This window comes from Capsicum annuum, chromosome 2 (genome assembly GCF_002878395.1).
Source record: "Capsicum annuum cultivar UCD-10X-F1 chromosome 2, UCD10Xv1.1, whole genome shotgun sequence".
Classification (NCBI taxonomy): Eukaryota; Viridiplantae; Streptophyta; class Magnoliopsida; order Solanales; family Solanaceae; genus Capsicum; species Capsicum annuum.
The window spans coordinates 42,363,485-42,380,051 of record NC_061112.1 but is presented as its reverse complement, the minus strand read 5'-3'; the positions used below and the strand labels follow the sequence as shown (position 1 = coordinate 42,380,051).

The window sequence follows — 16,567 nt, the reverse complement described above, 5'->3', positions numbered from 1 at the left end:
TCAAAACTCCCTCGTAAGTCCATGAAGAAAATAAAAATTACTAAGTAATCTTTTTCAAAGACACTAAAATGAATAATCCACCACACAACAATAACGTTGTTGTTGATGATGATGGTTATGAGCAACAATATAACCAATTATCCTAGGAAGATAACTCATTAGACAAGGAGGTCAATTGTTATTTGATTAAATCTTCTTATTAGCGTTCATTTTGGACCAACTGAACATTTTGATTTAAAATCCACGTCAAGTTATTCTCACGCGACAAACTACTCAGAGTATCTGTATAATTAACTTTAACAGCTTCATAAACCAAACTCGACAAAATAGCTATAGCATTCCCCAATGTTCTATGAGAAATTTTGATGGACATCCTGTTGCCTATAAATTGAACCAACAACATTTTTAAAATGTCGGCGATATAGGATTTTAAGGTAATGCAAAAAAGAATTGAAGTTCAGTATCATTATTACATGTTTGTAAAGAGAGACTAATGACTGAATCACCAACCATTCAGTTCTTCTAGTTACCATCAATTGGTTGATATTCCACAAACAAAAATATGTGAATTTTTTTCAAGATAAAAAGGGAAAATTACAGAAACAACACTTCAAATTAAACTATTTTCATAAAAATGATCATGAAATTTAAATTTAACTTTCTAACCATTTCAATTTACTGACTTGTTCTATACCGTTTCTACACACCTTCTATACATATCTTATACATATAAATATTCTATACGAAAATTATATAGTTTTGATACATAATTTATACAATAACTGTACATTTTTTTTATACGTTTTATACAACAATTATATAATTTTCATACACTTTTTATAAATTTTTTATATATATTTTATACATATACATATTTGATAGAACTATAAAAATTTTATACATGTATGTTATATAGATACATATTCTATTTAACAATTATATCATTTTTATATAATTTAATTATTATTTCTAAACAATAAAAAAATAAAAGCAGAATATTTGATCAATTAAAAAATTTATAACAAAAAAAATTAAAATATTTTTAAAAGGGCCGAATTGTTCAAGTTGAATACTGTATCAGTATTATATATAGATTGTATCAGTATTGTAGATGAACTGTATATGGATTACGTAGGTCAAAATAATCCAAATTAAAAAATGACTATAAAGTGAAAATAATATATCTGACTGTCACTTTTTAAAAAGTTTTCAAACTTTTTGTGCTATAGAGTTTCCTTTTTCCACATAAAAATAGGTGACTCAGATCGATCGAGTAACTCTTCAATCTACTCTTCAAAGCAAGGAACAGTGCGGAAGTTCATTTTTTTAAAAGAAGTGTCAAAATATAACAAATTAAAATATACAAAGAAATAAAAATAAATTCAATATATGATTCACTTATGTACATAATATAATTTTTCCAGTAAAAGAATATAAGTTCGCACCGCTATTCAAATTATGAAAGTTCAACAAAACAACTTACAAGAAATTATGAGTAAAAATTTATTTTTATGTTAGAATTGAGGATTTTTTATTTTTTTTTTAAGAAAAAAGAGAAAAACTGAGAAGGGAATAATGAGACTTTGAATTAAAAGGAACAAACAAGTTTTTCAATTAAGTGAGGTCCTTCAAGTTTTTAAAATTAGGTGGGAGGGATAAACTTTTTTGAGTTTTTTTTTTAAAATTTTTTTTGTTCCAACAACTTCTCGCAGTCGAACAACTATACTTTGATAGTTGTTCGATAACTTTGCAAAATTGTTCAATAACTATCAAAATTGTTCGATAACTGTACAAAGTAGTTCAACAATTGTGCAAAATTATTTGACAACTGAGAGAAATTGTTCAATAAGGGATCATTTGTTTGCACTTAATGGAGGTCTGAATCTGAATGGTTCATACTTCAAACCATTAAGTGCATTTGTTTTTTATTAATATTTTAGCTCTTACTGAGTCTGAATAGGTTTTAATCATTCAGATCTAGAATCAAGTCTTAATAGGTTTGAAGAGGTATTCTGATGTTGGATAATATTCACCGTCACTCTATGCATAATCATCAGTCACCACCACTAATCACCTCTGCCACCGCCACTATTGTCAACCACCACCCACCACCACCAACTACCTCCACCATCACAATTACTATCGACAACAAATATTTCTACCTACCATTATTGTCAACCGTTGTCACACCTACTACCTTTATTATTCTAATTATATTCACTTCCGTCAACAGCACCACTATCATCAACCACTACCGGTCAATCTCTACTATCGACCAACTCATCTATCACAACTAGCATCACCACTAACTAGCACTAATACATCACAACCTCCACACAGTTTTTGATCGCCATCACCATTGTCACTAGTAATGCCACCACTACCATCACTTCAACCACTACCATTGCTACAATTTATCACTACTAACAACCATCTCCACCATCACAACTTACAACATCTCCAACTAGCATCAACACATTGTCAAACCATCATGCATTCATTTTTCAGTCATCACAATCAACATCTCCAAGTACTAACATTAAGCAACATCACATCACAACCACCACTGCCATTATCAACCGCCACCATCATAACAGTACTACAATACCAATCATCACAACTATCAACACCAACATTACTAATCACTAACATCAACTATTGTCATTGCAACCACCATTATAAACCATCTCTACTATCACTAACAAACATAAAAAAAATAATATCAATCAAATAATAATTTGTATTAAATTACATACTTTTTTTTTATATATAATTAATTTTTTATTTAAATTATATTTTTTATTTTATTATATACACAAATAAAAAATTTTTATATATTCAGATATTGAAAAAAATCATTCAATTTTCAGATTTTTAAAACAATATTTTAATCATTTAAATATACATTTAGATTCACAACTATAAATCTTTAGAAAAACAAATGCAACTCTAAATCTCTAAAAAAAACAAATGCAGTCTAACTATATAAAGTTGTTGAGATAACTATAATTGTCAAACAATTAATTGTTCAAACACTTCAACTTTTTTAACTTAATAAAGTTACAGGCCCACTTGTCTCTATTTTTAATTGAAGACTTGGAAGGAATGACTCATTTTTGTCGTTAGGTTACCTCGGACCGCCAGCCTAAAAAACAGCTTCAGTATTTGGTTCATCTGTACGCTGCAATGGGGAAACTGGAAAGTAGCTCAATAGGGAAAAGTATTTAGTTCAACTTTATGAATTCACGCTGCTCAATGGCTTAGCTAATGTCGGCGAAAATCTATCATTTAATCTTCTCCTACTACTCGTTCTTGTTCTTTTTCTTATGGGGTTTGGTAGAAATTCTGCTTTGTTTGTTTTGCAGAATCAAAAGTACCTCTTGTCAAGTAATTTAGTTCAAACATGACATGAGTTAACGGGTATGGGTATAACTGACTCAGTTGTTTGAGGTTGAAGGGTTGCTCTTGTTGTTGTTGCTGTGCTTGTTGGCTTCGTGTGTGAGCCTGAAAGTTCAAAAATTTCATTCATGTCTTGAGTTTTGCGGGTTAAAAAGAACAAACAATGAAAGTTTAAAATTTTCAGTTTTTTTGGATGTCTCAAATTTATACTTTTAGGGATGAGAAGTATTGATCCCATTAGTCTGAATTGAGCATACACTACTAGTTTGAGGTTGAAGCATTGCTGTTATTGTTGTTCTTGTGCTTGTTGGCTTCATGAATTAGTATGAATTGAAAAAAGACAGGATGCTTTCTACCTAAAGAGTATGACTTTTCTATAGCACATTTAACATGTTAACAAGTGATACATGCTCAAGATCAAACTCATGAGTTCTGTACTTCTCGCCCTAATTGAAAAGCAGTACTAGAGAAAAATCCTTAAAAAATGAAAATTTTAAACTTTCACTGTCTGTTCTTCTTAGCCCTAATTGAAAAGGCAGAACTCGAGATGCATGCTAAAACCATGAAATATTTATCTTCCATACCAATTCATGAAGCCAACAAGCACAAAAGACAACAAAAAACAGCGCTTAGACCGCAAATTACTAGGTCAGCTAAATCTGCACTCGTTAACCCTTTTCGTTCCAGAATTCAATAATTTGAGTAGAGATACTTCCGAAGGTGACATACAAATTTCTATCCAAACCAAAAATTGGTAGAATTTTAGGAATCCCCTAAAAGAAAAGGCAGGAGACTGAATTCTAGATTTTCGCCGACAGCAGTAAAGACGTTGAAGTAGCGAGAGTACAATGACGTATAACGTGTGTTTTCCATCTCACAGTCTATTAGTCAATGTGTATTTTTTTTATTTGATGGCGTTAACAATCCCACCATTGGCTCAAACCCTAGGTATTTTTTTCGTCGCTGCTCTCTGCTTACTTTGGCGCAGGTTGGAGTGGACAAAAAAATTTGAAAGACAGGTTTTGTCACTCCTTTTTACTATTTTATTCCCCTCTGACTTTTTTTTTTTTTTCCTTTCCCCAGATTTTTAATACTTAGATTCTGTGCTTGTTCTAGTAATAGATCTTGTGAGGCAATCTCATAAATTTATAAATTTGATGAAAAAGAATCATTCAAGTGATCAATTTTTTTTGTGTAAAATGAGGATTATTAATCTGAACCGATTAATTAATTAACTATCATATGTCTAGATTATCATCCATCAGTAACGCTTGGTGGAATGAAAATTTTAAATTTTCATCTCTGTCTGTCTATTTGTTTTAACGCCTCAAGGTTGACATTAGCTCACCTTTTCCTCATTTCAGATGAATGTTCCAAAATTGGACTTGCAAGTTTCTTTAATATTGATGTTTCAAGGACCCCTTTTGTTTCCTACAATTGCTCTTATGCAATCTTGGTAGATTCATTGTAGCATCACAAACTAAATGTCGCTATGTACTTGGGATGGGTGCACCAGCTTTGTTCAAACTTACCTTAAATGTTGTAATGGTTGACAGTTTTCTATTTGTTTCTCCACACTTGCGGAGTGCCACATGTTTTTATAAGTTTGATAATATATTGATTTACCTTTCTGTTATAAACTGTTCATGTCAAAGATAACGATTTTTGGAATCAGGTATATATTGATTGGATTGTAATCTTGTTCTATCTGTTAACATTGTGGAGTTACGCTATTATATATCTTGTTGTATTTCTCATCAAAATTGAAAGTTATGGATGATGCAAAATAAATTTAGAATTTGGATGGGTGCATGCTCTTGTAAATGAGGTGTCTTTTCTTGATCTAGAATTGTCATTTGCAAGTTGTTTCAAAACAAAGAACTGAAAGAAGATAACAACAACAGAAGAATCAGAGTGCTACCCTCAGGATATGTTTCCACTTTATGGCAATTGCCGATAACCCTGCTGTCTTTATTTTCTGGTTGTTGGTCAGGTTAATGTATAGCAGTTCTCGAAAGTGGTGTTATTGTTGTGCTGCAGTCTTATATTAATGAGGATGTAAGAAGTTGCAAGTATTCAGTTGTTGCATTTGTTCCTTACATATGTTATGTCATATACTTAAAAAGGCTTTTGGTTTTTCCAGGTGCTGTGTAAATCAGAAAGGTGAATCCTTTTACACTGTAAGCTGGGCCTGCAATATTGATGGGAGTCCATTCATAGTGGCTGGCAGAATAAATGGAATTAATTAGTGCAGTCAATGAGAAGATACATGAGGTATTGCACCCAAGGGTGTTGCCTAGTGGTTCAATGAAGTTGGGTTGAGCACCATGAGGTCTCAGATTCAGTTCGCAACAGAGACAAACACTAGGCGATTCGTTTCCATTTATTCTAACCTTGGTGGATAGAGTTACCTGGTACCTGTTGCTGGTGGGAGATGGCAGGTATTCAGTGGAATTAGTCGAGGTGCGCGCAAGCTGACCTGGACACCACAGTTATCCAAAAAAAAAAAAAAAAAGATACATGAGGTTTTGACATGAAATCTATGATTTGCACTTTACTTGGTTAAACAAAAGTAGTTGCTCCTTTAGTTATAAAAAATGAATATCGGCAAATGAGTTTGTAACAGCCATCTAATTAATCTTTATCTGAACTCTAAAGTATTTCCTTTTTCCCAGGATCTGGTCCATTTATTCATCATGATTTGAACAATGAAGTTTTCCTTCATGATTCGTTCCATGTTAAATTATATTAACAAAACAACTGTGAAAGATGATGGTTTTGGAAAGTTGATACTAGTTACATGTTTACATATCATGTCTATTTACTCTTTCAACCTACTTGTTTATAATTGAACAGAGATTTGTGAGGCATGGAGACTCAATAAATGAAATTAGGACTCAAGCCTTCAAACTATCTCTTGCAGCATCTGCCAGCAAAGAATGTACATTAGATCTTCTATTTCTTTCATAACCCTTCCTCCACTAGGAAAATTGTATTCAATCTTCTTTATTGGAAAAAAAATATTTGCACAGTGCAAGATGTATGTGGCGATCAATCAATTTTGCAACTGTTTCACATGTCACATTTTCGTTACCACGAGTGTTCCAGGATGAATCTGTTTGCCTGTGGAATGTTCATACTGGAATATGCATTTTGGTATTACTGGTGGTGGAGGTCAGCGGAATGAAGTTCTCAGTGTGGTTAGTTACTCTGTTAACTGCAGTCCCGCTCCAAGGATAGAGGTTGTGGCAAAGTAATTTCTTTCAGATATGTTGTCAACTATACTGGGAACTAAAATTTGAGCATATTAGCTGGTTTGTGATGATTGTAGGACTTCCATCCTTCTGATATATATCTGATTGCTAGCTGGTCCCTTAGAGGATATATGGGAGGGCAAAAATCTTTAAGAAAAAAGAGAAATACTGATAAGAATCGAGTTACGTTAATAAACAAGAAAATAATGCGGAAGCGAAAATACTAAGATCAAAGGTAAGAAATTAAAGATAGGCAAAATTGGAGAATAAAATTTTCAATTTCGAGGTTAAGTGATAAGAATCTTAATTGATCTTAGTATTCAAAATTAGTGAATTAAGACTAATTATGATACTAATAGAGTCAATTCAAGAACTTAGATCAAAGTGATCTAGACCTCTATTTCAAAGAAACTAAAGACAACAATTAGTATAAGACTAATCAACTTCTTTAATTAACTTTAACAGAAACCAAAGATATCAAATTAAGAATTGATCGTACCTTCTAAAGAATCGTTCTTATAAGGTTGCAAGATAAATTCTAAATAGCCACACACAAAGGTGTAAATAAGAGGGTTGCAAGATAAATTTCAAGTAGCCACACGCAAAAATGTAAATAAGAGAAACTCTCAATTAATAATAATATTGTACGATTAAAAATAACAAAATCCATTCCTATATATAAGGAAAAAAAAACTATCCCACATAAAATGGGATTGGAATTTACCTTTATCAAATCTAACTAAGACTAGGCAAAAGCTATCCCAAATAGCATGGGATTAGGATCAACTATTATGGAAATAATAAATAAAATCCTACTAGGACTAAGTAAGCATGTAAAAATAATACAAAACATTCTCTCCTAAAATAAATAAGGAAAAGTTTCTAAATTTACTCACAACCCATATGGGCTCAATCTACTTCCTTTTCGGCTTGGACTTGAATCATGAAATATGTGTAGCACTTTGCCCATTCTTCTCCATAATTCTTGGACTCGTTCTTGGGTTCTTCTTCCATCATAAGCATCTTCGTAATTTCATTGAAACCCATCAATCTTAATCCAAGTGAACCAACCTGGATGCTATCAAATACCTTCATTTCAACCATAAATTCTACAGATGTCCCTCAAAATTGACGACAGTACCAAAGTCTGGAATGTGCAAAACATCATCAGGATTCGCCAGCTCAGACGGCTGCACCAAGGTGCATGTAGGCCGTGGAAATTTATCCCTGTAGTTAAATCAATTGGTGCACATAGAACGTTCTATAAAAGCTCAGCTCAACTCTCAAATTCAGCAATAGAGCTTTTTCAGGGAGGACTTCGTATCAACTTATTCAGGTTGTTATCAAGTAATGGACCCTATGAGACAAAATTAACTTCTATTTACAATGCTGTAACAAAAGTTTTTGTTGCTGCGATACCAAAAGAGGTTAGGTCTGTACCTCCAGTTGAACCATTTACAACTTGCTTTAACTCGAGAGATATTCGTATGTCGCGACTTGGCTTCAATGCTCCTGAAATTAACATCGGACTACACAAGAAAAAAGTGCATTGGACAATTACTGGAGCGAATTCATTGGTAAAAGTTAACGAGGATGTTGCATGTTTAGCCTTCGTCGAAAGACGCACTAGAGATTGGGGACAAGCATTTATTATAGGTTCGTATCAGATGCAGGACAACTTAGTGGAGTTTGATATTTCCAGAAGAAGAATTGGTTTCAGTAACTCGCTCTTTTTCCATCGGATCATGTGCACAAACCAGAACTATACTTAGCGTGGCTCAATAGAGTAACTGCTTCGTCTTGATGAAATAGTGCAACAATATGAAATAGATTGTTGCTTTTTTTTTTACCAGAAAATGTTGTTTTTTAAAATGTCTTTCCAACTTATCAATAAGTCTGAAACTTGTAATAATAAAATCAGATGTTGATTCAGATTTTTTTAGCTTTTTCACTCTGCTTGTAGCCCTCTGTTTAACTACTTTCAATTCTGGATTAATAAGATGAGCAGCTGATAGCTAAGCTTGAACTGTGCATTTTAATATAGTATGTGTTGGAAAACATGATTTTTCCCTCCCATTTGTTACCGAAACAGCTCACTAGAAAAATAGATGATCTGAAACAGGTTCTCACTGGACACTAGCAAGCTTCCTTATTTTTCTGTGTAAACACTACTAACATTGCTTTTCTCACTGATTTTTAAATACTGACTCAATTAAAATATCTGTGGAAATAGCCACCGAACATCTTTCAGTGAAAAACTTTAATGGGAAAATAGTGATATTTTAGTAGTTATATCTATACATGTCAATAAGTCTACCCCAAAACGTTGCTTCAAAGGGATGTAATACTTTGAAAGCCTTGACATCCACTAGGGCCATTGTAATTGTTTTACATAACCAGATACTACATTTATTTTCTGCACTAAGGCAACAAAGTGTAGAAAGTGGAACATGATATCCTTTTATACAACAAAGGAACTACTCTTATTTTTCTGGAACTATGGAATTGAGATATATGGCAACGAAAAGTCAAAAACATCTTTTGGAGGTCATTTAGTTGCCTGCTCATTTCTTTACAAAGGTGACACCCTTCTGAATACTTGTAGCCAGCTCTTTCTTTGCCTTCTCAAGTCCAGATCTGCAAAATTTAGTAAATTGAGTAAAATCGGACCAGTATTTTTTCAATATATAACGTCACAATGAACATGACAGTGATTTCAAGGGGTGATTAATCAGAACACTTACCTCTCGTATTCATTTAGCGGACCAAGAGGGTATATCTCTTCAACTCCATTACGCCCAAGCCGTACTCTTGATGCGAAAAATGGAAGCTCAGTCACCTACAAAGAGGATTAACCACCACTACCAACTGTCATGAAGATCTAAGTTTACTATATTCCAGAAAAAGTCGTACAATGTAACAAATACAAGCTGCAGAAACTTTAGTATGAGAAGGTTTAGAACACATGCCTGGGAAGACACAAAGGCACATTCAACAATGGAAGCATCTCCTCTCAATCCATGCAAACATGCATCGGCAAATTTAACCGCGGCATATGCCTGAAAAATTAGGACAGATTTGTCATTCAAGATCGTTGTGGATGAGATGAACTCTCACAACTACAGTACAAGAGAAAACTGAAATACAGAGTACAAAATGCTCTAACCATAGAGAGAGTTGCCGAACCAGCACCAGCTTTTGCCTGCAATAAAGAACACTATGTCCATTCAACAACAGATGAATTTCACCTATGGAGTTAGATTCATCAGTAATTTCCAGTGCTGTGATAGCCAAATAAACCATGATCTACACAATTCAGAAAATTTCTTGTCTACAAGAGAAAAGTTGCAAGAAAAGGTAGGATGTCAGAGAAAGATGATAAATCAATCCAGGAGAGTGACAGCAGCTTATGGAAATGGAGATGAAGCACAATGCTTTGACAGGTTAGTACTGTATATTAGAGGTAGTAGATAAGGTCTGTCCCGTGCCAATATATTACTGTTGGGGGGAAGAAGGGAGAGTAACACAATAATTAAGAGTAAGGACTGAAACCCTTCTAGGTTGAAAGGGTGAAGTTTCTCAGAAACTGATTTCGTCAATTATGGAATAGACAATATGGGCAAAATTATGCTTTAGGAGACGACAGGTTAACATCCAAAATGATATAAATCAGGAAATAGTACTCTCTGGCAGCTGGAAAGGACCAGGGCAACCTTTTAATGAAGATCTGAAGTCAACGAGCCTCGGTCTGAACCTAGTTTACGGTAAGTCAAATATAAAAAACAAAAACATTATGCAACAAGGTGTTTGAAAGCAAAAACCGTAAAGGAAAAGCAACACCACCGCCCAGACACAAACAACTATTTCAATAGAACAACCAAAAGACTCACTAAATAATTATTCAATTTCATCTTACCTCAACAACCTCAGTTCCACCATTTTGTATACGAGATGTTAAATATTCAGTTTCCGCAGGGGTAAAAGAACAAGGAGGCTTAATCTGCATTCCATTAGACAAGTGAAAAAGAAATCCTACGTCAATAAGATTCCGCAAACAAGCTATACTCAGTTTGAACTAAGTTTACCATACCTGGGAAAGAAGAGGTAGAATTGTAACGCCAGCATGGCCCCCAACAACTGGAACATCCACTTCCCTGGGATCAAGCCCCAAAACTTCAGCCTTCATGACATGAAGGAGATTAGATCAGGCAGAAGCTCAAGATTAGCCAAGGCACAACTCAGAGAGAGTTTCAGTTGGTAAATCATCCATGTCATTTTTAATGTTCTTGATTATATGCATATGCCAATATAATGCTCAGCAAAGCGCAGGTGTATATCTTTCAAATTAAACCAGGATTAGATGACTGATAGCTGGTTCAGTTCAACAAACTAGTCAGGAGCATACAACATTCACCTCAGGTCATTGTAATCTGTTTATACTTGTACACAAGGTCTCTGAAGCATAAAAAGTAACAGTCCAGCAATTGTACATGCTATTTAAAATGAATTAGGTTCAAAAACTAAAGACAGTTACGAAATAGAACTCCACCAAATTCTATAGGTTTGGCCTAACATGGATATAGAGAGTACAGAAGAAACTAAAATATGTTTTCGAAAAAAATCAGTCTAAAGTAGACTTTTCGCCAAGTCTCACTTAAAAGGATAAAAGAATGACCATTAACAGCTGAGCTAGTATAATATTCAAGAGAAATTGAAAAGTAGATGACTTTTTCATTCATAAGTTTGGACCTAATTTTGGGACAGACCAAAAAGAATTTTCTGATGTAGATAGTATATGGTCCAATCAATCTTTGCTCCAGATAGGCAATCAAGAAAAGCACTTCTTTGTCGGCTTCCAAACATTGAGTAGCCGTTCAGTTCAAAGGGAAGTGGAAAGAGGGAAAATCAGAAAAGAACCAGTTCAGAAAGTTATACATACCACAAAGGTATTAGCTCTAACAACATCAAGCATAGTGACACCCAAAAGTCTCCTGGGATCAAAAGTGCCAGCCATCTTGAAAACCTCTGCAGCAATTGGTACTGTAGAGTTTACAGGATTACTAATTATGTTGACAATGGCCTTAGGACAGCACTTGGCAATTCCTTCACATAAAGTCTTTACAATCCCTGCATTTATGTTGAAAAGATCATCTCTTGTCATGCCTGGTTTTCTAGGAACACCAGCAGGGATGATTACAAGGTCCATGCCAGTGAGAGCATCTTCCAATTGTTGAGGCCCTAGAAAACCACGAACCTGGAAATCGAGAAACTCAAGTTAATTATTAAAAGACACATAAGAATGACACTGATCAATGTTGTAGCTAGAAAGAACACAACATTATAGTATGAGCTATATCTCAATACTAAGCAAGCATCAACTTGCAATGTAGAGCAACGTTGTAAATGGCAGAGTTGGGTCTCGCCTTAGCCTGAGGTAGGGTTTAAATGCCCCCAATAGAACCACGGGGGACAAAAATTTCGACAAGTGAACAGCCCTCTTATTAGAATATTAACATCAATTTAACCATTCCGATGTTGTGAAAAGTAATCAGTTTCCTGTTTGTTGTGCTATTTTCCTTTTACTTCTGACATCTCAACAGATTATATTCAACTTTTCAGCATATAGTCGGCAATAATTTATGAGTCCTATATATTGGACCTTTTAGTAAATTTCATATTAATCCTCTTTACATGACTTTGAAATGATAACTATGGTAGATGCACCAGGCTGATGGTTTAGCTTAAAACCCAGTCAATCAACTATGCCTCTACCCGGATTAGTGGGGATAAGCTTTATGTATCTCTTGTTCTTTCCTTAATCAGGTACATTACGTTAATATTATATAGTTTTCTTATTAAGGCAAAGCAAGGGCTCTCTTAAACTAAAAGTTCAAAACTATTTTCTTACATGGACATAAAAATCTTTAAAGAAACAACTACTACACCTCAATCCCTAACAAGTTGGGATAGGCTATATTAATCGTCATTGACCATGTTCCCCATCTAAATTCATCTCAAATCAGATGAAAAAGTTTATCACAAACAAGTCTTTAGCCAGAAAAAGAACCTGACAGACAAAGGGTCTAATATATGTGTAAGCATTACCATTAACCTATATCCCAACGAGTCCTTATAGCTTATATACATCCTATACCTTGATGTGTTCTACTAAAGAAGTGCAATTCATTTTGAAACTTTGATTGCCTTCTGAGATATTTCTTTTCATATGATTTGACTACCTCGTATCTTTTTACGATCTTCCATAATCACATTGTCAACACCTACAAAAGATACATCCAGAAATCTATAAATAACATGCTAAACATCATAAGAGACCACCTATCATTTTGTCATCTACGTGTGCTAAATTCCACTTTATGTTGGATGTGATCATCTCTAATCCCGTCTAACCTTGTATAGTCATACATCCATCTTAATAGTTTCATTTCTGCAAATTCATACCGTGATATGCTGGGCCTAAGATGCCACGATTCACACTCTTTACATTGTTGGTCTCACAACTCTATAAAACTTACCTTTTACTTTATTTTTATAGCTGTCCTATCACATTTCAGCCATATATATCCTATTTAATATATGTATGTTATATTTTCATCTATCATGTCATTCTTTGTAATATCAACAACAACATACACAGTAAAATCCGACAAGTGAGGTCTGAAATTTAGGCACCACAATCTCATCCAGTCTCACTTCATTCGTTTTGCTTCTCCAATTTCATTTAACTTGAATTATATTCAAACTGCTTCAGTTGTATCTCATAATGGATAGAATCTTTTTGCCTAAGCAAACATGTATTAATGCCAGCAGAGCATTTATTGTATCTTTGTCATCAATCTTGCTGTCCTCTCGCTTGACAGCTCTAATTTTCTTTACTGCTCCAAATTTTCAGTTCCATGATCTCACTCAAAGTAACATGCTCACATTTATTGAAAATACAATAACCTAATGTATTGTACTATATGTGTAATTCCTTAAGAAAACAATGCAAATAGGAGGAGAAATTACCACAGCACCAGTGTCCATGTGACTAATATCAGCAGTTACACCAGGAGTATTGGCAACATCATAAAGATGCAAAACCGAAACCAACGGATTCATCTTCATAAGCATTGCAAGTGGCTGACCAATACCTCCTGCAGCACCTAAAATCGCGACTTTGAATCCTGGAGAACCTCCTTTTGCCCTGCAATTAGCTTGGCTCAACCCCACACCGTCCTCCATCTGGAACCCCAAATGCAAGTATGATTTCAAGCGCAAGACAAAATCAGTATATGTGATCAATCATAGTTTAAATATCCAGAGCTTAATTCAGAGTGTTAAAAAGATAAAACGGAGTATTAAATAAAATGAAGAGAGCAGGCAGTTAAGTAGAAGGGGAAGAATAAAGTAGTAGCATGTTACTTAATAATCAGTGTAACGATGCAATCACATCAAATCGGTGTTACAAAAATATGAGACTTTTCGTCTAACTAACCATGAATTCAACGATAAGATACTATAAAGTTATGAGTATAAAATAAATCAAGAAAACAGCCACCTAAGTAGTAGAATGGGCTTATATAATCTTATAAGGGGAAGAATAAAGTAATACTCCATCCATTTTAAACAGAATGATCTACTTCCTGTTTTTAGTTTGTTTAAAAAAAAAAAAATCTTTCCTTTTTTGCAACACTTTAATCCTCATTTTTGACATATTTAAGAACTAAGATTAAAGGATCTTTTAATATATATATAGCATAACTTTAAATTAAAATTACAAGATTTAAATTTCGTATCAAATTAAATCAAGTCATTTTTTTTTAAAACGGAGAGAGTACAATGATACGATCACACCAAGTCGGTGTTACACAAAAATGAGCCTTTTCATCGTTAACTAACTATAAATTTAAGGATATGATACAATAAAATTTGAGTAACGATAAAACATTGTCCTTTGAACAAATAAATTTATTTCTTAAAGAGGCAAGAGATAGAATAGAAACCTGATAAGAAGAAGGGTTAAGGTGGGCTGAGATGGTGGCGATTCGTTCTGCACTGCGCTGCATATTCTCCGACCTTGATTTTGGCTTGAGAATTTGTGTGTAAAGAAAATAGTAGAAATAAAGAATTGAATTTAGTTTTTCCCAAAAGAAGAGATGAAATGATATTTGTAAGTAAAGGGATCAAGCAGAAAAAAATACGTAAGAGATCCAATGATGACGACACGGTTCTTGAGATGCGTGAAATTGGATTTAATATTTTAGCTCATGGACCAGTGAATTATCCTAGAAAAATTAACCACAAGGGCCTTCCAAGTTTCCAATTAAAAAAAAATAAGTGGGTCCCACAAATTTGTTTCTTAAAAAAATTAAGTTTCTTGAACAACTGAATTACATTAGTTGTCCGAACAACTTCACGTAATTGTTGAACAATTTCCCTCAGTTGTCGAACAATTACGCATAGTTAGTTATTTGATAATTGCACCTAGTTATTGAATAACTTGTGCAGTTGTTGAACAACTTCACAAAGTTGTCGAACAACTACGCTTAGTTGTTCAACAACTGGGACAAGTTGTTCAAACGAAAAAAACTTAAAAAAAAACTCAAAAAAAAATTGCCCCTCCCACCTAATTTTAAAAACTTGGAGGATTCTCACTTAATTGGACAACTTATTTGTCCTTTTTAATCCAAAGTCCCGAATTATTCTTCTAGTAAGCCAGTTAACGGGCCGAGTTAATTCGGAATCGGTCCATGATTTTTAATCAGTTTGTGGGCTGGTTCGGTTTCGGACCTAGTTTAATGGATTAATCCGGTTATGGGCCTCAATAGTAAATTTTAAGAAACAAATCGGGACCGGCCCATTACACGTAACCCGATTCAACCCGAGTCAACCCGACCAAAACATTAAAAAGAAAATTAAAAGTTTTTTCTTCAATATACACTATATATACCCACCTATATATATTTTAAATACGTTAAACAATATACACACAATATATATACACTATATATATAGTATATACTACATTAGAATTTAAAAAATATATACACATATACATAATTACACATGTAATCATGTACGACTATATGTTAGTCTTTAGTTAAATATACATACTACCTACTTTAGAGTCTATAGAAAAAATATATACACATATATACGTATCATTCAATATATGTACTACTTTAAATAAAACATATACTACAATATACACACACACACTATATATACTTATATACTACTTTATAAAGCATATACACATGTATACGTTAAATATATACTACTTTAGAATATATAGAAAATATATACATATATATATATATATATAATATGCGATAATATATATACACACACTATATATATAGTTATATACAACTTTATAAAACATATACACATGTATACGTTAAATATATACTATTTTAGAGTGTATAGAAAATATATACACATATATATGTACAATTCAATATATGTACTACTTTAAATAATACACATACAACATATAAACACTATCAATATACTACTTTATAAAATATATACACATGTATACCTTAAATATATCATATTTTAGAGTTTATAGAAAATATATACACATATATACGTACCATTCAATATATGTTCTACTTTAAAGTTTAAATAAAACATATACTGCACTATATATACTACAATATATACACTCACTATATATATCGTTATATACTACTTTATAAAATATATACACATGTATACGTTAAATATATACTACTTTCGAGTCTTAGAAAATATATACGCATATAGACGTACCATTCAATATATGTACTACTTTAAATAAAACATATACTACAATATATATATATATATATAATATACTACAATATATATGCTACAATATATACACACACACTATATATAGTTATATACTACTTTATAAAACATAT

General features: G+C 33.0%; 2 protein-coding genes and 1 long non-coding RNA gene across 3 annotated transcripts; 2 read left to right on the top strand and 1 right to left on the bottom strand.

Annotated features, from left to right (window-relative positions):
• Positions 1-3,055: 3,055 nt before the first annotated feature.
• Positions 3,056-6,123, top strand: LOC107860958. Its single transcript, XR_007051814.1, has 2 exons — positions 3,056-5,457; positions 5,543-6,123. It is a non-coding gene; the product is annotated as an uncharacterized LOC107860958 (long non-coding RNA).
• A 1,645-nt stretch (positions 6,124-7,768) lies between these two features.
• LOC107857825 (probable aspartic proteinase GIP2) lies at positions 7,769-8,425 on the top strand. Its single transcript, XM_016702629.2, has one exon. It carries the CDS (start codon positions 7,769-7,771, stop codon positions 8,423-8,425), a length of 657 nt encoding a protein of 218 aa, XP_016558115.2.
• Positions 8,426-8,979: 554 nt separating this feature from the next.
• On the bottom strand, positions 8,980-14,986 carry LOC107858619 (malate dehydrogenase, glyoxysomal). The gene is made up of 9 exons (XM_016703348.2): positions 14,660-14,986; positions 13,683-13,898; positions 11,593-11,907; positions 10,744-10,833; positions 10,570-10,653; positions 9,820-9,855; positions 9,623-9,712; positions 9,398-9,492; positions 8,980-9,290 (listed from the first exon to the last, which is right to left on the bottom strand). The coding sequence occupies exons 1-9, from the start codon at positions 14,720-14,722 to the stop codon at positions 9,218-9,220; spliced, it is 1,062 nt and encodes a 353-aa protein (XP_016558834.1). The 5' UTR covers positions 14,723-14,986; the 3' UTR covers positions 8,980-9,217.
• Positions 14,987-16,567: the final 1,581 nt, after the last annotated feature.